This window comes from Cyrtonyx montezumae, unplaced genomic scaffold, assembly GCF_038088225.1.
Source record: "Cyrtonyx montezumae isolate F1298 unplaced genomic scaffold, pur_monq_1.0 scaffold_59, whole genome shotgun sequence".
Taxonomy (NCBI): Eukaryota; Metazoa; Chordata; class Aves; order Galliformes; family Odontophoridae; genus Cyrtonyx; species Cyrtonyx montezumae.
Genome location: NW_027072066.1, coordinates 408,291 through 428,852, shown reverse-complemented (window position 1 = coordinate 428,852; position 20,562 = coordinate 408,291). Strand labels below are relative to the sequence as shown.

Below are 20,562 nucleotides of genomic sequence, written 5' to 3'. Positions count from 1 at the left end.
GGCAGTGAATTCCCACTGTCTGCCAAATACCAGCCCAGGAAGCTTTCAGGTGCCCGGCACCACAGCCATCCCAGCAGCAAAACCCCTCCTCTGTGGTTGTCCTTCTCCATCTTTACTTCTTCCCGGTGCTCTTTTCTGCAGACCAGCACGGCTGCCCCATGGCCAGGGGGAACCAGACTCAGGTGACAGAGATCCTGCTGCTGGGCTTTTCCTGCGGCCAGCCCTTCCTCTTCCTCCTTTTCCTGGCCACGTACCTGGTGGCTCTGCTGGGCAACTCTGCCACACTCACCCTCACGAGCCTGGACCCCCTACTCCACAAGCCCATGTACTTCTTCCTCAGCCACCTCTCCTGCTTGGACATCTGCTACTCGACAGTGACAGTGCCCAAAGTCCTGGCCAGCGGCCTTGGCCCACGGGCGGCCATCTCGTACGGCGGCTGCCTGGCGCAGGCCTTCTTCCTGATGAGCTGCGCGGGGGCCGAGTGCGCGCTGCTGGCCGTCATGGCCTACGACCGCTACGCCGCCATCGTCCACCCCCTGCACTACGCGCACACCATGCGCCGGGCGGTCTGCAGGGCCACAGCCGTGGGCTGCTGGCTGTGGGGGATGCTGGACTCGGCGGTGCACACGCTGCTGGCCTCCCGGCTGTCCTTCTGCGGGGCCGTCCGCCTGCGGCACCTCTTCTGCGACGTGCCCCCGCTGCTGAGAGCTGCCTGCGGCAACACGTGGCCCAGCGAGGTGGCCCTGCACGTGGCCAGCGTCTTCGTGGGGCTCGGCCCCTTCCTGCTGGTGGTCGGCTCCTACCTGCGCATCCTGGTGGCTGTGTTGGCCGTGCCCGCGGCCACCGGCCGCCTCAAGGCTTTCTCCACCTGCTCTGCCCACCTGATGGTGGTCGTGCTTTTCTTCGTGACGGCCAACCTCAACTACAACCGGCTCGGCGCCGACAACTCGCCGCTGGCTGACATGGTGGTGTCAGCGCTGTTCTGCATCGTCACCCCTGTGCTGAACCCTCTCATCTACAGCCTCCGCAACCAGGAGGTGCGGGCAGCCCTGCGCAGGGCCCTGTGCCGGCAGCAGAGCTCCCGGTGCCATGGGGCTGATGTGGGGCTCCGTCCGGCACCGGGAGGGGGAACTGTGGGGTCGTAGAATGGCTCAGGTTGGAGGGGACCTTAAAGATTCTCCATTTCCCTCCCTGCCCTGGGCTGGGTGCCCCCCACCAGCTCAGGGTGCCCATGGGCCCATCCACAGCCTCAAGCAGGGCGTAAAGGGGAGGAAATACAGCGGACAGTAGGGTTGCTGGTTTACTCAGGACAATTCAAAGTTGGGTCCCCACCGCAGGAAATGTCGACCTCTTTGTGCCTCGTGGTCGCTTATACAGCACTGCCCTTTCAAATGACATTGGACTCAATGCTTACAAAAGCTTCCATAGTTCTTCAAGTCATCTTCCGAGTCCCAAACAAATGACTTTGTCAGCACAACCTCCTTTCTTAGTCTCTCTTCTCAGTTCAGTTTTTGACGGCTATCTCCAGGTCATCGTGTCTCACACCTCGCTTCTCGATGGACCCATTCTTAGGAAAACAGAGGTCGTTCCATCAGAGAACTTCACAGCACACCTCACAAGAAGCATTTTCTTAACTAAAAATCATCTGTCTTTATGTGTACTTCTTGTGCAAGCACACCTGTAAGAGCTAATCCTTTATCCTTTGTCTGTCTGTCTTCCTACTTATCAGCTGGGCTGGGTTTTAGCCGTGGAGGGGGCAACACAGGGGACAGAGCGGAGAATCTTTGCTTCAGCTCATTTGGCAGCAGTGCACACCACAAAACCACTTAATTCAAAGAAGAAAATATTTTATTACTCGGGGATGGGCACCCACAGCTATGTCACTATTCATGCAGTCAGGGCACGGATTGGGCTTTGGCACTTCCACTTCAGTGCCTCCTCTAACAGAACCTGTTATTCTGGACAGCCCCCAGGGAACACCGGGAAATGAAGGGAAAACTGTGATGGTAAAATGTCGGGAAGGTCACTTTGGGGGCTGGGGGTGCTGAGAGGTTTCCCATGGGTGGTAGACAGGGACCGTGCTTTACCAGCACCGAACTGCTGATGACGAGGCAGAGCAAACCCTGAGCCGTGCCAGCACACCGCTGGGGGTCCCCCACAGCTTTCGGGTGCCAGGCTGCTGCTGGGGGTCAGCACGGCACTGGGGTGGGCTCCTGCAGCTCCTTGCGGGATCTGTGGTCCTTGGGGTGGTGCTGGCATTGAGCTGCACGTCGCTTGCACGCCAGCAGCCATCTCCTGCAGCAGCAGGGAGCACCCAGCCCAGAGCACGCTGCTTTAGGGGAGGGCATGGTTTGCATTGGAGCGTTATAAATTGAACAGCGACGTGCACGTTTCCTCTGATCCCACACGCTCTGCCTTGTCCTCACATGTGCAGGAACAAGGGCCCTTCTCGCTGAGCACGGTGTGCTGTCAGGAAATAAGGGGTCGTGGCCATGAGCAGGTCAGAACAGAAAGGTTTATTGCTTGAGCTGCAGCAGGGAGCACTGTGTGGCACAGGAAGGTGCTGCTGCTGTGAGCTCTGCCCAAACCGGGCTGCTAAAGGTTTGGGAGACCTCAAAGTGATGCAACCAACGTGCACCAGGGAAGCAGGGGATGGCCAACAGCACTGGCAATGGGAATCCTTCAGGTCAGGGAACCCCATCCAGAGGTAACAATTCTCTCCTTTCTTAATTAATCTCTCGATGATCTCTAGAGGTCGCTTCCAAGCCCTACGATTCTGTGGTCCTGCTGTATACGCTGTGGTTGATGCGCGGGATGATCCGGACAGAAAAAAATATCACATAATCACACCCACAAGTTCTGAAACCATCCCACCTTTCCCAATGGGACGGGAACCAGAATCCGTTCCAGACATTTCCTCCCATGCTGCTGGTTTGTTCACTGCTATTCCTCACGTGCGGCCGTGCCAAGCTGAGCCAAATTGAGCTAGTAATGGGTAAAGGGCTGAAGCGGAGAGAGGTGTGGGTTCAGAGGAGGCAGTTGGACAACGGCCTCACTGCAGGAGCTTGACGTAGTTCGCTGGGAAGAGGCCCACTTTGCCGTGGCACTGCCCCCGCCACCAGCCTTCATCCACCATCTCGATGTGTGTGATCGTGTCATCAGGATCAAAGGAAATCTCATCATCTCCATCTGCAGAGATTGATGAGAGAAGACGGTGGCCGTGCAAAGGTAACGCTGGGATGGACCGGTTTACACCCCTACACTCCTTCTCCCCAAGCAGGCTGACAGGTCACAGAGCTCATCTCACCCAACCCCCCATCCCGGGTGAACGATGACACAGCTGTGTTCCAAAGCAAGCCCTCCTCTTGCTTTCCACGAGGAAGACATTTAAACAAATGAGCCCAAACCTTTCCACCACAGCTGATGGTGTGAGCCACCACCTCCCATCCTCTGCCAGGCTCCCAGGGGCCCTGTGCTGGGCTGAGCGCTTTCCCACCACCCGCACGGCAGACCCACCTCCTTGGTAATCGTAGAGGGCCACCGCACAGGTCCCGGGACTCTCCACCTCATAATCGCTGTCCATTCCCCCTGCAGAAGACAGGACAGGAGAATGAGACAGAGGCTGAAGGGGTTTGCTCAGTGCCCGTCTGTCCATCCTGGAGTGAGCCACATCCAACCTGTCAGCAGAGAGCAGCGTGCCACGGCTCAGTGCTCAGCACACCTTGCTTCCACGGCCAGGAGGAGGGAGCAGCACTCCTGGTGCTTTGTGATCCTCCTTCAGACAAAGCCTGGACAGATCTCCAGCTCCTCCCTTTCACCGAGCAAAGTGGCATCGGAAACTGCAGCAGCCACCCGTGCAATTTGCACACCCCTGCTCCCCCGGCACTCAGGAGGCACCGGCAGCTCAGGACTCAGAGCACTAGGAGCTGTAAACTAACAGAGCCATCCCCGCAGCCCCACTGGCAGTCCCTCGCAGGAAACACCCCATCGGGTGCAGCCCTTCTGCCCTCACCTTCAGCAGACACCCACTGCCAGACCCGGTGCTCCACACCGCTCATCCACAGCGTGGAGGGAGAGGGGCTGTGATGCAGCCAGGTCTCAGCCAACACAGACTGCGAACCTGAGCGCCAGACTTCAGGACACCAAACCCCTCTCAGCCTGTCCACCCATCCCATGATGCACACTCTCTCCCCCACGCTCACCCTGGCAGGGCTGGCTCTGGCTGGGCTCTTTGGCTATGATCTCCTCATAGTCCTCCCCTCCATCCTCCTCGGCAGGGCTGTAGGTGGCACCTGGCTTTCCCACGGGTGCCGGCAGCTCCTCGTAGTCAGCGCCTGCACTGATGCTGTCGCAGTAGTCGGAGTGCTCCAGCAGCTCCTCGTAGTCTCCACCGACATCAAAACTCACACTGTAGATGGGCTGCTCCTGCTCCTGCTCCTCAGTCAGATCTGCATGTCTTGGGGGCAATGCGGGGGCCGTCTCCTCCTCCTCCTCTCCTTTTGCCTCCTGCCACGGAGTGAGAAAACAACAGGAAAGTCACGAGCAAAGCACCCAAAAAGCACTTGGGGGGTTGTGGTGAGGAGGGGGTGGGCCTCTTCTCCCTGATAAATAACGACAGGACGAGAGGGAATGGCCACAAGTTGCGCCGGGGAAGATTTAGATTAGACCTGAGGAAACATTTTGTCTCTGAAAGAGTGGTCAGGCACTGGGATGGCCTGCCTAGGGAGGTGGGTGAGGCACCATCCCTAGCGCTGTTCAAGAAGCGTTTAGATGAGGTGCTAAGGGATTGGATTTAGTAGTTGGGTAGGGATAGTTGGAGGATGGCTGGACTAGATGATCTTGTAGCTCCTTTCCAACCTTATGAACCTATGAACCCACTGCAGGCAGCTCCTCGCTGCGCAGCACCCAACCAAGGGCACCCACAGCACTGCGCACATCCGCAGTGCCAGCGCAGCACCAGCAGAGCATCATCCACGCCCGGAGCTCAGCTGCTATCTCAGGGCTGAGCAGACTTTCATGGCTGATGTTTCTGAGTCTATCTCACACCACTACATAGTGCTGCGGCAGTGATCACCCCCCAGGCCCACCCCACGTGGCTCAAGGTGCTGCTCAGCCATGTCCCACCACCAGCCTGGTGTTTCCCCCTCATCTCCCTGTAGGGCTGTGGGGCGTAGCCCCTCCATCCCCTCTCTCAGTACCTGCTCTCCTAGCAGCGTGGGCTCCCGCTCAGCTCTCACAGGGACCCTCGCTGCCACTGGAACAGGAGGTGGCTCTGTGCGGTCCATCTCTCTTTGTGGGATTTCCTGCTGGAGAAAATTCGCCAGAGCCCTTCAGTCCCTTTCAACCACATCCATCCCCCATTCTCATCCAAGCAACACTTGGACGATTCTTCTCCCACTGAAATTTGTTCCAGCTGCCACAAACTGACACCATCAGGCCTGCAGAAAAGACTACTCCGCTGGTCCTGGGGACATGGGGTGGTGATGGCCACAGGGAGGTGGTGGCCATGGGGAGGAGGTGGCCAAAGAGAGGTGGTGGCCACAGGGATGTGATGGCAATGGAGACATGGTGGCCATGGGGAGATGGTGGCCATGGAGAGATGGTAGTGATGGACACAGGGAGGTGATGGCCACAGGGAGATGACAGCCATGGGGAGGTGGTGACCCTGGGGAGATGATGGTGATGGCCAAAGGGGGACAGTGGCCATGAGGAGATGGTGGCCATGGGGAGATGGTGGTGATGGCAACAGGGAGGTGATGGCGATGGAGATGCTGTGGCCATGGGGAGACGATGGCCAACGAGAGGTGGTGTCCCACAGGGAGGTGATGGGGATGGGGATGTGGTGGTGGCCATGGGGAGGTGATGTCCTGAGGAAATGGTGATGATGTCCACAGGGAGGTGATGGACATGGAGAGGTGATGGCCGTGGGGAGATGGTGGCCTTGGTGATAGTGGTGATGGCCACAGGGAGATGGTGGCCATGAGGAAATGGTAGCCTTGGGGAGATAGTGGTGATGGCAACAGGGAGGTGATGGCAACGGGGAGGTGTTGGCCATAGGGAGGTGATTTTGGAGATGCTGGCTGTGGATCACCTTCTGCCGTACCGCCGGGCCCTCCCGTGCCTGCCGCCTGGCCCGCTCCTCTTCCACCTTCCTCCTGCTCTCCTCATCTGCCAACTTAGCCATGTTCTCAAACCGTGACCGCAGGCTGCTGGCCCCACTGGAAGCTGCAGCGTGGAGGTGACCGCTGATGCAGACTGCCCAGTGGCTCTTTGCACCACTCCAATCACCAGGAGAAACCCAGGAGGTACCGCCACGCGCCCGCCCTCCTCACCCCCCAGCTCTGCCCAGTGCCTGCAGTGCGCAGCCACTGGGGGACATGGGATCCAGAGAGTCCTGGGCAAGTACGTGTTCCTCTCACCTGCCTCCACTGGTCTTGTTTTCTCATATCTGGAGGTTGGACCTTCCATCTCATCGAAGCCAACAGCACTCTGCAAGAGGAAGAGAACCAACCATCCAGAGGTTTGGCCACGAGCTTTGCTCCCTGCAGTGCCTGTTTTCATCAGAACTGCCACAGCCCGGAGGGGATGGAGTGCCTCCCTGCACTGGGGGATCTGCTGCCCTCAGCCAAAGGCCACAGCTATTCCTGGGGCTCAGGGAGAGCTCAGCGCTCTCTGCCACTGCTGAAAGGAGCACGGAGCGAAGTAGGGCTCGGTCTCTATCCCCAGGGAACGGCGATAGGACGAGAGGGGATGGGCTGACGGAGCGCTGCGGAGGGTCAGCTTGGAGATGGGGAACGATCTGTGCTCCAAAGAGCGCTCAGCACTGGCACAGCTGCCCAGGGCAGTGGGGAGTCCCCGTCCGTGGGGGTGTCCCAGGGCCGTGGGGATGTGGCACGTGGGGACACCTTATTGCACTTAAGGAGACCTTATTGCACTCTACCACTTCCTGAAGGGGGGTTGTGGTGAGGAGGGGGTAGGTCTCTTCTCCCTGATAAGTAATGACAGGACGAGAGGGAATGGCCACAAGTTGCACCAGGGAAGATTTAGATTAGACCTGAGGAAGCATTTCTTTTCTGAAAGAGTGGTCAGGCACTGGGATGGCCTGCCTAGGGAGGTGGTCGAGGCACCATCCCTAGCGCTGTTCAAGAAGCGTTTAGATGAGGTGCTAAAGGACTTAATTTAGTAGTTGGGTAGAGATAGTGATAGGAGGATGGTTGGACTAGATGATCTTATAGGTCCTTTCCAACCTTATGAACTTATGAACTTATGAACTTATGACACGGCCAGTGGGCACGGTGGGACGGGTTGGGGTTGGACTGAGAATCTCAGAGCTCTTTTCCAACCTCAGTGATTCTACACCTCTATGACTCTAAGAGCACTGGTCAGACACTCACCTTATCCACCCTGTCCCTCTGGACCCCATAGCGGCCTCCAAACCCCCTGGCATAGTCTGTAAGGTAAAACAGAAAACAATTTCCATTCTCAAACCCTACATAGGTCACTCTGAAAGTAATGCCTCCTACTTACTTCCATGGAAACTACAACAAATACAAAGAGCCCGACCCAGGGGTGAGCATCCGTGTCCCCCATCGATCTGCTGTGCTGCACTCCAAGCCCTACTCTGCCCCCTTTGCTTTGGGGCTCTCAGTGCCCCCCCAGCTGACTGTACATCCACAATGTGTTGCATTTGGATATTGCCAGCACCAACTGTCAGCTCTGCGCCCATCTGTACCTGTTTGGGATGTGTGGGGCTGCACCTCCTCCTGGTGGTCCCAGCCCAGAGCGCTCCTGTCCTGACGATCTCTCTGGACCCCAAACTTCCCACCGAAGCCCGCTGAGTAGTCTTTGTCCACAGAGATCCCAATTGTGCCATAGACAGGGAGCAGAGAGCAAAGAGGAGAAGAAAATGATCACCGTGGTGTGTGTGGGGCTGTAGTGCCACTGTAGTGCCCCCATACAACTCTGTAGGAGGAGCAGCTTTCCCTGCTCTGGACTTAGGAAGAGGTGGTCACCTTTCTGCGAGTCGTGCTTCTCCACCTGGCTCTTGTAGTCAAATCCCACCGCCGCTTTGTCCACCTTGTCCCTCTCCACACCATAACGACCACCAAAACCCTTGGAGTAATCTGAGGGGGTGTGCAGTGAGATGCTGGGGAGCTGCAGGGAGGGGGAGAGCAGCAGGGAGGGAGGGATGGCAGCAGGGAGGGAGGGATGGCAACAGGGATGGGGGAATGGCAGCAGGGAGGGATGACACGGGGAGGAAGGACAACAGAGCAGGGGTTGGAGGGCTGGGAGCACCCCGAGGGACATTGAGGAAGATCTGTGGCACGGGCCAATGTGGGTGATGGCAGCAGGAGGTGGAGGGCAATGGGCAGGGGGGACACGGCATGGAGCAAGCCCTTGGGATCACAGAACTAATGGCAAACTGGTTGGCAGACTGGTTGACATTTCCCACAGTGGAGCCTCAGCTCCCACCACTGACTGTGGGAGCTCAGCGAATGCTGAAAAGTACTGTTCTGCAGACATGCTCCCTCCACCTCTGTGTCACCGGGGTGTGATGTGGCAGAGGCACTGCATGTCCTCCTTACACCTCTGCTCCCTACATCCCTGCAAAGCACCTCGTGTTAACTGCTGTAACTCTGCTCATTTATCCTCCAAGCACCACCCCACTGTTGTCCTCTGCCTTCCAAAGTTTCAACCCTTATCCTGTCTGCTGAGATCCCTTCACAGCCACCCTATCGCAATACCCCACCTTAAGAGGGGGGAGTGCATCTCAGTGTCCTGTCTTTGCCCCCCTGCCCCGTTCCTGCAGCTCTGCACACTGGGACTTCTCCATCAAACTCAGCCTGATTGTCCCATAAGGGTTTTCTAGTCTGGATCTGAGGGCAGCTCTCCCAGTAATAGCCCCTCTGTGTCATAGCAGCTTAAGCTTTGCAGTCATAGAATTACAGCCGTAGAGCCCTTAGGGTTGGAAGGGACCTTTAAAGGCCATCTAAGCCCAGCTCCCTGCAGTGCTCAGGGACACCACAGCTCCAGCAGGTTGCCCAGGGCCTGATCCATCCTGGTCTTTAATGTCTCCAGGGACAGGGTGCTACCCCGCACACCTCTGTGCAGCCTGATCCAGTGCCTCCCACCCTCACTGTGAAGGACTTCTCTCCTTATATCCCACCTCAACCTCCCCTCCTTGAGCTTGAAGCCGTTCCCCCTCATGCTGTCAGCACGGACTCAGCTCAGCACTGTCCCCTCCTTTCCCACAGTTCCCCTTTGGATACTGAGGGCCGCTCTCAGCTCTCCCCGCAGCCTTCTCCTCCCCAGCTGCACAGCCCCAGCTCTCAGCCCGTGCTCACAGGAGAGCTCTTCCATCCCTGGCACCATTTCTGTGGTCCTCTTTGGGACACACCAACAGCTCCGTGTCCCTCCTGTGCTGAGCACTCCCACGTGGACGTAGTGCTCCAGGTGATGCAGATCACCTGGAATGCAGATGTTTGGTGTAAGTACTTATCTCTTACATCTTCATTTCGATCTGAGGGATTCCTGTGCTCCACTCAGTCTGAAGTCCCATGTTTGCAACTGCCTTCCTACGCAGGAGCCTGGCACCTAACTCATTACTTTAAATCACAGATGCCTCAAAACTCCTTCATTCTTTCAGTTTCCTCTGAAAAGAAGATGGCACCAAACATCTTTCCCCGGCAATGACATCCTCCTCACATTGGCCCCAAGCAGTGTCAGGGTCTTTGCCCTTGGACCTTCTCTTGGCTGCGGAATATTTCACTTTTGGCTTCAGCTCTTGCAGCGTTCCCTCTGGATGCAGCTGCTCCTCTGCACCCCTCCAAGTTTGACTCAGTCACCCCCAGAGTTCTGCACAAGTTTGGGTGCCGTAGAGGCTTTTGTTGCCATATCCACTGCTGTGCTTTTTCTTGTATTGCTTTTTGTGTGTGTGTGTGTGTGTAATCACTTCTCATACCCCGCAGTGCTCCTTTCTGCCCAATGCAGTTCCTCAAAGGCACTTTTCAAGGACATGCAGCATGGGGCTGGGGGAGGTGGTCCTCTTTGCTCAGCCATGAGCTTCCAGCAAAGCAAAAGAGAGCAGTGGTGGGGACAGACAGAGCAGCACAAGGACAGGGCAGGGGGCATCGGGGTGAGTGACCGGGAAGGGGGATCTGCACCAAGGGGCAGAATTGGGATCATAGAGCTGCGTGCAGCAGCCAGTGCAGGATGCTGGGAGCAGGAGAGCACTGCAGAGCACAAAGTCCAAGAGTGCCATGGACTTACCTTTCTGGGACGAGTGCTTCTCCACTTCCCCCTTGTATTCAAACCCCAACGCTGACTGGAACACAAAGCGAGGAATGGCATTGTGCTGGGGGCCGGGTCACAGCAGCAGTGGGGTCTGACCCCAAGGATGGAGGGCACTGTGCCATGCATGCACACAGCAAAGCACCCGGGCACGGTCTGACACGTGCATGGGGTGGAGGGCACTGTGCCATGCATGCGTGCTGCAAAGCTCTTGGTTTGCAGATGAGAGCACCGCAGCTCCCACAGTGGCCGGGATGCAAACGCAGCTCTGGCTGCAGTTGGTGCACAGCTCATTGCCACGTGTGTGCTGCAGGCTCTCGGCTCTCATCAGGCAGCAGGTGAGAGCTGCCGCGGTGTGATGTGGTGCAAAGCACGCCCATCAGCACACTGAGAACTGCATCAACCATCCCAGAGCAGCACGGGCCCCAGCTGCATCCCTCTGCCGCTCAGTGCACCTTGTCAGCTCGGTCCCTCTGCACGCCGTACTTCCCCCCGAAGCCCTGGGCTGCGTCGGTCTGCGAGGGATGCTTCCCAACATCAGCAACGTACTCGTGGCCCACGGCACACTGAGGAGAGAGGAGGCACAGGGTGAGCTGTGTGTGCCCAGAGCAGCGGGACGGATGGGGACAGCTCTGCCCTGCTGCCAGGGGGAGTGTGGGGTAACCTGGGGGTCCTGATGGATTGCCGGTTGACCAACTATTGACCATGAGCCAGCAGTGTGCCCTGATGGCCAGGAAGGCCAACGGGACCCTGGGTGCATTGCACAGAGCGTGGCCAGCAGGGCAGGGAGGGGCTCCTCCCCTCTGCTCTTTTCTAAGGGGGGGGGGGGGGGGCACAGCTGCAGCACTGCACCCAGAGCAGGGCTCCCCAGTTCAGACTGGGAACTGCTGGGAGAGCCCAGCAGAGGGTGCAGAGATGGGAAGGGCCTCCCGATGGGGACAGGGCTGAGCACCCCGGGGCTATGAACCTGGAGGAGAGAAGGGGAGGGGGGGATCTGAGCAGTGCTGGTGGATGTCCGACGGGTGGGGGTGAGGGGGATGGGGTCAGGCTCTGTTCAGTGGTGCCCAGTGCCTGGATGAGGGGCAGTGGGCACAGAATGGAGCCCCGGGAGATCCATCTGACCGTGAGGGAGAACTCTTTGCTGTTAGGATGGGGGATTTTTCTCCAAACCCAACCTGACTTAGCTGCTGGCAGCAGTGTGACACCAGCAGCACTGAGCTCTGTTCCGCTGAGGGCAGTGGATGATGAATTGCATGGATGGGATCAAGCACATTCTGGAGAAGGTCTATGGGCAGAGGTGTGCTGTGCACGCTCTCCCTTCAGGGCCAGGGCAGAAGATAGGGATGGGAACCAGACATTTCCTCAGAGCCCGGGGAGTCCCCTCCAATTCTGTTACCTTGTCCATTCGGTCCCGCTCTGTCCCAAATTTGCCCCCATATCCATATGAGGCCTTCGGGCCACTCTCCAGCTCCTTCTTCTTGATGACCTCGTGCTCCTCTGACACTCTGCTCCTCAGCTGCTGGATGCTGCGGGGCAGAGAGCGTCGCTCTCATCGGCCCCCATCCCCGTCCCGCTCCTGGCCACGCTCCATTTGTCCTGCAGGTCACGCCCATCCACATCCCACCCCCACCACACCCCCTCCCCACCCCTCCTCACTCACTCGATGTGCTCGGCCCGCCCGGAGCCCGCGATGCTCTTCGCCCCCCATCGCTGCTCCTTCTCGGAGATGTCGTTCTGCGGAGCGAACCGTCTCCATCAGCACCGCCCGGAGCAGGGAGAGCCCCGATGGCCCCACGGCCGTGTGGGGAGGGAGAAGGGCTGGAAGGATAGGCCCTGCACCCCCGCATCTATCGTTGGATTTAAGGAGCAAGGTCTTCATGCTGAGGGCAGTGAGCCACTGCACGTTGCCCGGAGAGGCGGTGCTGCCCCTGCCCTGCAGACACCCCCGGTCAGGGGATGGGGCTCTGAGCACTGATGGAGCTGTGGGTGTCCCTGATCATCACAGGGAGTGGGATCAAACGTCCTTCAAGGGCCCTTTCAACACAAACCACTCCGTAATTGTATGAAGGTCTCCTCCAGTTCAAACCATTCTATAGCTCAAAGAAGGTCCCGTCCAACCCAAACCATTCTGTGATCCTATGAAGGTCTCTTCTAATCCAGATCATTCCGTGGCCCTACGAAGGTCCCTTCCAACTCCAACCCAAACCATTCTATGATCCTACGAAGGTCCTCTCCATCCCATATCATTCTATCGGTCTAAGGAGGTCTCTTCCCACCAAAAACATTCTATGATCTTATGAAGGACCCTTCCAACTCAACCCATTCAGTGGTCCTGTGATGGTCCCTTCCAACTCCAACCCAAACCACTCTATGATCCTATGAATGTCCCTTCCAACCCAAACCATTCTGTGATTCTACAAGCCCTCCCCTAAAGCAAGACTGAAAACATCTCTGTACAGAACATCCAGGCCCATTCTGCTCATGGTTACTAGAAGAATTATCACGAATGGAAGAACTAAATGTAGTAAACTGAAAGAATTTTGATGGCACAGGTTTGGATTCGTTTAGAACATCTGTAATTCAGGGAATGTGAGGAGTGGACTTTGGTTTCCATCCCGCACCAGAATTCCTCTCTGAGAACAGCTCAGATGCACTGGGACTGAACACGTGGGACAAAGCAGCGTGGAAAATCTTGTGATGCCATATGAGCGAGACGCAAAATTGCCAAGGAAATCTGGTGTTAATCATCACGGAGTTACAGGGGGTGGTTCCAAAAGCATTCCTTCAAGAGGCAGTGCCAATGTGTGTGTGGTCATGAAGGAGAGCGGCCAACACAGAGCGGGGCAGAAGGGCAAAGTGCGGTGCAGGCGAAGGAAAAAGCCTTCAGCAGAAAGCAGAGCTGTGGCCACCGGTCCATGGAGCTCCCCCCAGCACTTCTGCACTCTGAGAGCCGGAGAGGAGAGGAGCAGAGCTGGGGCAGCGTGGGGCTGTGCCACGCAGTGCAGAGCGGGGCCGTCCCAGCTGGGAGCAGAGGAATGAGGGCAGTGCTGGAATCCCACACCCGGCTGAACCCCCTGAGTTGGATCCCAGCAAGCCCGTGCTGAACCCCACCGCAGGCACTCACCACAAAGTCAGGGTCGGTGTCCCAGTCGTCACTCTGCGCCTCCACCTTCACTGACACGTCATGGCCCACGACCGCCTTCCACATCTGCAAGGCAGAGTATGGCATCAGCGGGACCACAGTGTCACCGGGAGTGGGGCAGGACCACGGGGTGGCCCTCAGATGTGACCTGCCCCCCCAGTGCCACGTGGGGCACTTGAAGCAGCCACTCGGGGATCAGCAAAGAGCAGCGAATTTGAGTGGTGAGCCACAGCCCTCGTGTGTGCCAACCTCGTGGGGCTGCTCCAAAAGCAATGCCTCCTACATCACGGGGTTGGCCCACAGTGTCAGAGGTGGATGCTGGAGAGGGGGCAGGAGAGGTTGAACCTCGCTGCTCATGTTCCATAAATTACACCCACTGACATACATCAATTGCTGAATGTTTAGGGGGACCAAATGGGGATCACAGAATGGGTCGAGTTGGAAGGGACCTTCATAGGATCACAGAATGGGTTGAGTTGGAAGGAACCTTTATAGGATCATAGAATGGGCTGAGTTGAAAGGGACCTTCATAGGATCACAGCATGGGTTGAGTTGGAAGGGACCTTCATAGGATCACAGAATGGGTTGAGTTGGAAGGGACCTTCATAGGATCACAGAATGGGTTGAGTTGGAAGGGACCTTCATAGGATCACAGAATGGGTTGTGTTGGAAGGGACCTTTATAGGATTATAGAATGGGTTGAGTTGGAAGGGACCTTTATAGGATTATTGAATGGGTTGAGTTGGAAGGGACCATCATAGGATCAAGGAATGGGTTGGGTTGTAAGAGGCCTTTAAAGGTCGCTGGTCCCACACCCTGCAGTGAACGGGTACATCTACAATAAGATCAGCTGCTCAGAACCCCTTCAGCATAACAACACTGCTGCCATCGTGGCTGTGTAACAGTGGGTCACCTCCACCGGTGCAGATTCATACAAGTGTGGCACACAGGCTCTTGTTCGTCGCTGGTGAAAACGCACAGCGAATGGAAGTGCCTATGTCGAAAAACAGCACTTTGTAGCTGAGACTTTGCCATTGCCAAATGGCATTACTGTGCTCTTTGCCTCTGCTCTAGCTTCCGTGGAAATAAACAAGCATTACTTTCAGAGCAACCAACGTGGACTGCGCCCTTCATTTTGACGCCGGTCGTTGGCAGCACCCAGCTGTCGGACGCTGCTTTTTCCATCACATAACGACTCTCTGGGAGACCCTCGTGCAGTGCAGCTCCTGCTCTGGGTGCAGCTGCTGTGCTACAGCTGCTCTGCCACCGCAGTGCTCGTTAACAGAGCTTTGCAGAAGCTCAGAGCTCATTAACAGAGCTGCAGGGGCTGGAAGAGACCCCTGGGGCTCCCCCAGCCCAACCCCACAGCCCCAAAGCCGTTCCCTAGAGCAGCGCAAATGGAAATGAGGTGGAGCTCTCGGTGTCTCCCGTGTGTCTCCTGAGCTTCTGAGCACCGTGTGCTGCAGACAGAGCTTGGGCTTGTGCCTTGGGCTCACACCACCCACACGGGGCTGCAGCAAAACCAAGAAACTGGGCTGAAGCCGTGGGGTGCTGCTCACGTGAGCCATGAACAGGAGCCCAGAGGAGGTAACAGGCACAGAGAGAGGAAGTTAGAAGCATAAAAATAGCATGACATCTCGAGCTCCTGCACTTCGCTTTCAGGATGACTGAAAAAAGACCCAAAAAAACGTCCCTCCCAGGCAGCGCTGCATCTGCAGAGCTGCGGAAGGAAATCCGGTGGCACAGTGCAGGCAACGTGGGGCTGCCCTTCCCGTGGCCCAAAGCAGCTCTGCTATGGGGCAGAGAGAATCAACCAGGGGCAACCCGATGGGGGGGGGGGGGGGGGGAGGAGCTGGCTTTGTAGGAATCCTCAGTTCACAGGTTTTGTTACGGTGTGCACTGGGCAGTTGCCTTCTGTGCAACGTGCTGGTGCTGAGAACTGCAGTCCCAGCTGCAGGTGGACCTCCAGCACTGCTCATTGCATGGGCTTAACGAGGGGCTGGGGAGGAGGGAAGCGAAAGCACACGGTAGGGATGAAGCTCGTGGGTGAAAGGAGCCAGGCAGAAAGCCAAGGATGGAGGACTGAGGGAGATTTACTGCGAGGATTTGACCCTCGGGAGTTAAAATAACAACAATGGCAATGATAGTAATAGTGGTAACAATGAATGTGCGATGCTCCTCTGTGCTGCTGCACTTGGCTGCAATCCTATTGCAGAGCACAGCCAATAAATCATCCCAGCACCACTGCCCAGAGCCGTGGGGGCCCCATCCCTGGAGGTACCCATGGTTGGGGATGGGTCTCTGGGCAGCCTGAGCTGGGGGAGGACCCAGCCCGTGGCAGAGGGGTTGGAATGCATTGTGTTTAAAGTCCCCTTACAACCAAAGGCATCCTGTGATTCTGTGCTCCTGTGATGCCTTCCACCTCCTCCTCCCCTCCTCATCTTTTACCATCCTTCACTCCAAACACTCCTATGACCCATTTGCATGTAGTGCAGCAGCAACAACCTGGCATGGGGCCCCCAGCCAAGGACAGCTGCTCCAACTCTAAGTCCGGGGCTTCGGGGTCTGACTGCTACTCTGCTCCAGGTGACTCCTGACCCCCTCCCACCACACATCCTGGGAGCCGTAACAAACCACAGCCACGACCATAGCCATGGGGGTTGGCCCCACCCTTCCCCCATCATCATCCTTCCCCCCTCTACTTTGTTTGGACTGGATGATCACGGAGATCACAAACTTGGCCATCCTGATTCCCCCAAAGCAGCCGGTCAGCACAGAGTTGGCCCTATCCCTCCCCCCAAAGCAGATGGTCAACATGTGGGTCAGTCCCATCTTCTCCAGAAAGCAGATGGTCAACACGTAGTAATCACCACTCTTTAAGGCCTCAAATGCCCAAAAATAAAACCCTGATGACCACAGAACCTTCTGAGCAGTAAATTCTGAGCACCATCAGCCCATGCCCAGGAAGCATCTCTCTTTGGCCACCGCAGCACTTCTGCCATTGCTGTTGCCTGCTCCCCACCCCCAGGACCCCCCCGGCATCCTCACCTTGCCCGGCCCCCGGTTTATGCTGATGGGTTTGCAGCCGTCCGGCCCAGCACTGCTGCTTGCAGCAGTCCCAGGGCTGTGCTGGGTTCCTGTTTTCTGCACTTCCTCCTCCAGCCCCCAGCACCCAACGCAGCGGTTCCCTCCGCCCCATTGCAAAGTGCTCCGTTGGTTTGGGTACAGCTCAGCGGGGCACGATGGCATTTATTGCCCCCAAAACCAACAGTGATCTCTGCAGACAGGCTCCTGCTCCACCAGAGCTCATTCTGGTGAAAAGAAAGGAGAAGTGCCCGAGCCCCACGACCAACGATTACTGAAATCTCACGAAAGGAAGCTGCAGATGTGCTGCTTGCAGTGTTGGTGCAATGCTGGGCTCAGAGCTTTAAAGCACAATTAAATATATATGTGTGTGTATAGATATGGATATATAATCTGTACAGATGTATGAATGCTTGAGGACAGAACAAAGTAATCTGAGGTAGGAATATGGAGAGGATCCCCGTTCAGACCAAACTCCCCCTGTGCTGTTCACTGGTGGAAACGCCCGATTTTGGAACAGGCATGAACCACTTCTGCACGAAATGAACTTCTCAAACCAGAACGATTTCCTTTCAGAGCGAGTCAAGCGATGCAAAGAGCAGCTCCCGGGTGGAGCACTCGCTTCTGCGTGACACAGTGTGATGCAGGGGGCTTTCTGTGGGTCAGTGGGGCAGGACTGGGGCCCCAGAGCAGCACAAGGTTGAGGTGTCTGAAGCTGAAACTGTCGGGTGAAGTCCCACATCTTCCATTAGGTTAAAGCTGTTGGCCACACTGCAGTTATCAGGTCAGGAGCTCCTTCTAAGTTTCTTGTTGACGCATTTAATCCGAGCTGCAAGCACTCCGTTTGGAGATATAATGTCTTTAATGAATCCAGCTCACCCAGACGGAAATAACACTCAGCATCACAGAACTGGAGGGGTTGGAAGGGACCTCCAGAGATCACGGAGTCCAAGCAGATCCCAGCACAGCCCTGGGACGTCCAGGCGGGTCTGGGATGTCTGCACAGGAGACCCCACCACCACTGTGTGCAGCTGCAGGGCTCCGTCACTGCACTGGGAAGAAGTTCCCATGCACACTGGTGCACCACTTCCTATGCTTCAGCTCGTGGCCACTTGCCCTCGTGCAATGGCCACACGCTGCTGAAGAGTTCAGCCTCCTCCCTTCGCCTCCCGCTCCGCAGAACTCTACTCTTGCTCTTGTTAAACCTCATCTGGGTCCGCTTTGCCCAACTCTGGAGCCTGTTCAGGTCTCGCTGAATGGCAGCACAGCTGTGCTCATGGGATGGGAATTCAAGCCCTTTGTGTTTCCTTGAAGCCCACGATGTGAGTTCTCTACGCGTTACCCGTAGCTCGAACGCAGTGGGTACACCGTTCTTACAACACCCTACAATTAATTTCTGTTGCAATGGCATTGTCAGATTAAAGCAGTGAATGCAAACAGGTGTCCTTGGCTATAAGAGATGGAGGAGGACAGTGCTGCGTGGCCCACCCCGAGCAGGAGCACAGCTCCAGCCCATGGGCACCAACCACCACAGCCCCACTGGGAAGGGGACAACTCCAGCCCCGTGCACAGTTCAGTCACACCTACCTGAAAATAAACAGAAACAGCCCTTCACGTTTATTGGAACTGCTTTTGAAACCACAGCACTCTTAAATTCCTCGGTCATAGCAGCAAAAGCTGAAGGTGCTGAGAGGGGAAAGGTCATCGCGGTGGGTGCTCAATAGGAAGAAACAGATCTGATGAATGAACACATAAGGAAACACACGGAGATGATGCACCGTGGTCGCATGAAGGTATGGCACAGCACCCCACCCTGCAGAGACCTCTACTGTTCACACGATTACACATTTCCCATCTGAAAAATAACCTTTATTATATACAGGAGCACGTGCCCCAGAGAGCTACAGGCAAAGTTTTTGGTCACAGAAGTGTATGCAGCTGAAAAAGTCCACAGAGATCATCGGGGTAGTACACAAAGGGATACGTAGTGCCAACAGCGGGCCAGAGAGCCCGTTGTTTTAGGTACAGTGATGAATTTACTCCATCTCCAAAGAGGTTTTGCAGTGGCTGGAGCCTGCTCGGTTACCAGCAGCATCAGAACCCCCTCCTTCCATATGGAAAAATGCAGGCTGAGTGCTGCACCACAAAGGTGCAGCAAGGACCCTGAGCACACAGCAGCTTGGCCGACGGCAAGGAGCTCAGCTCAACCACCCCTGCATCCAACGTTCTCCCTTTGGAAGAGGACCGTCCCAACTCCACGACGGTTCAGGAGTTCTTTAGGAAAAGCACAGCTTCCCACGCATCCCACACGACCAAATCCAACCGCACTTGGCCTCAGAGTCAGCCAGGCCCAGGGCCCAACGCCAGCCCTGCACTACTTCGACACCAGCAGCGACACTGAAGGCCCAGAACTCCGTTCCCTTCCTCAGCGCCGGGGGAGCCCAGGTCCTACTTCAACCACAGATTCAACGGAGCAGGAAACGTGGTTCTGAACTTCACATTCCTTAAAGCGTCCCCTGCGGCCTTAGGATATTCATTTCAAATAGCACTGAGCCACGGAGCCGACAGGAGACGTAAGGAAGTGAGGAGCTTCCCCTCCCTGGTCCCCAGGTCCACAGCTTCCCCCTCGGCTCACCGACTCGGGACGAGGATGAACAAACATCCATCAGGTCCTGGAAGAACTGCAGCGATCCAGGAAGAACTGACTCATTCCTACCACTGCAAAACACTCCATAAAATGAGCAGCGCTCCCTCCGGGAACAGACACCGTCCTTGTGAGGACCCCCAGCTCAGAAGACGTACTGCTCAACCATTTAAAACTGCAGAATGAAGGGACAGATGTCCTGAAAACATCACGGGCAACAGCTCTGGCTGCTGCCCATCCCAACAGCAAGCACCCGGGGTGTGCATCAACCCCGGGGCAGTGCTGCCCTCGGGGAACTGAATCAGCAGGAGTGGGTGAGGGGCTGCTTCCAGCCGCCCTGCACATGGGGAACGCTGGCCTAGGATCACAGAGGGCTGTGGCTCAAGGAAGGGACACAGTTGCTGTTCAGAGGTGGCCTGTGAAGCACAGGAAGAGCAGGACATGAAGAGCAAGCAGGTACATGGCCACCAGTAAAGGCAAACGCGTCCGGGAGCGGAAGAGAGAGCGTAGCAGGCGCCACAGTCTGGGGATATTCCGAGTCTAGAAGAGGAAAAGAGAGACTGGTCAGTGCCAGGAACGGGCAGGTCTGCAGCAACCCTCCCCCAGAGTCCTCTGACCACACGCGTAAGCTTAAAGCTCATCAGCACGAACTGCCCCAAACCCATTCTGCTGCCACATCTGACCTGCAGAGACACTCCCCACACTGAGGCATTCCCCTTCCCCATCAGAAAAGCTGCTCTCTTCAGATTTCTTGCCAGCCAGCTCTCTCCAATTCCAATCAAGAAAGGGCAACAGAACACAGAACATCGCCCCTTGACTCTTGCTTCCTACAAACGACTTAAAATGACTTAGCTCCTTAAGGGAAATATAAACAAAAGGACCAAGTGGCACTTTTCTGTTAGAGACTCGAGCTCCTAGGAATCCCAACTCATCCCCCTCCAAGCTGCAAGAAGAGAACATGCCTTCACTGACATCTTTCAGCCTCACCACTGAAAGGACTTCAGATCCTGCTGAGCAGGGCTGCCCTATGGTGATAGGGGCTCTTCAGGGGGTCCTCAGGCAACCTCACCTCCCCTGGCAGAGCTGCAGAACAAAGGACACTGCCTGCCCTGGTGACAAACCCCACTGGTAGCACAGGGCTGCACCCAGCTACGGCTCCTGCCCTATATCTGCCCATGGGAGCACCACCTCTGAATGAGGAAGGAAGGAAAGATGGGTGCATCACAAGGAGCCTGGGACCAGGACCTGGGCACAGACAGTGCTCACCTACATTTCAGCAGCCTCTGAAATTCAGCCTGCTCAAGAGAGTCCCAGTGAGAGCAGCACGTGGCTTCTGGCACAGAAAGCAGAGCCAAGAGCAGAAAGCCACTCAAACCCACTACCCAAAGATGCCCAGAGAAGA

General features: G+C 56.5%; 3 protein-coding genes across 6 annotated transcripts in view; 1 reads left to right on the top strand and 2 right to left on the bottom strand.

Moving 5' to 3' along the window:
• The first annotated feature begins 158 nt into the window (after window positions 1-158).
• LOC136056846 (olfactory receptor 2A5-like) lies at window positions 159-1,145 on the top strand. Its single transcript, XM_065749211.1, has one exon. It carries the CDS (start codon window positions 159-161, stop codon window positions 1,143-1,145), a length of 987 nt encoding a protein of 328 aa, XP_065605283.1.
• Window positions 1,146-2,743: 1,598 nt separating this feature from the next.
• Window positions 2,744-16,558, bottom strand: HCLS1 (hematopoietic cell-specific Lyn substrate 1). Of its 4 annotated transcripts, none has more exons than XM_065749213.1 (15): window positions 16,481-16,558; window positions 13,415-13,498; window positions 11,951-12,024; window positions 11,687-11,816; window positions 10,746-10,856; window positions 10,270-10,324; window positions 8,013-8,123; window positions 7,733-7,843; window positions 7,395-7,450; window positions 6,420-6,489; window positions 6,092-6,225; window positions 5,199-5,306; window positions 4,203-4,506; window positions 3,517-3,588; window positions 2,744-3,189 (listed from the first exon to the last, which is right to left on the bottom strand). In XM_065749213.1, the coding sequence occupies exons 2-15, from the start codon at window positions 13,496-13,498 to the stop codon at window positions 3,053-3,055; spliced, it is 1,557 nt and encodes a 518-aa protein (XP_065605285.1). In that variant the 5' UTR covers window positions 16,481-16,558; the 3' UTR covers window positions 2,744-3,052. The 4 variants fall into 4 exon arrangements, with proteins under 4 accessions (XP_065605285.1, XP_065605286.1, XP_065605287.1 ...); XM_065749214.1 differs by having other exon boundaries at window positions 5,199-5,303; XM_065749215.1 differs by lacking the exon at window positions 7,733-7,843.
• Window positions 16,559-19,476: 2,918 nt separating this feature from the next.
• Window positions 19,477-20,562, bottom strand: part of GOLGB1 (golgin B1) — a 32,225-nt gene continuing 31,139 nt past the window's right edge. The window contains exon 20 of the mRNA XM_065749217.1: window positions 19,477-19,700. Coding sequence (XP_065605289.1) covers window positions 19,566-19,700 — 135 coding nt within the window. The 3' untranslated portion in view covers window positions 19,477-19,565. The remainder of the gene's footprint in view (window positions 19,701-20,562) is intronic.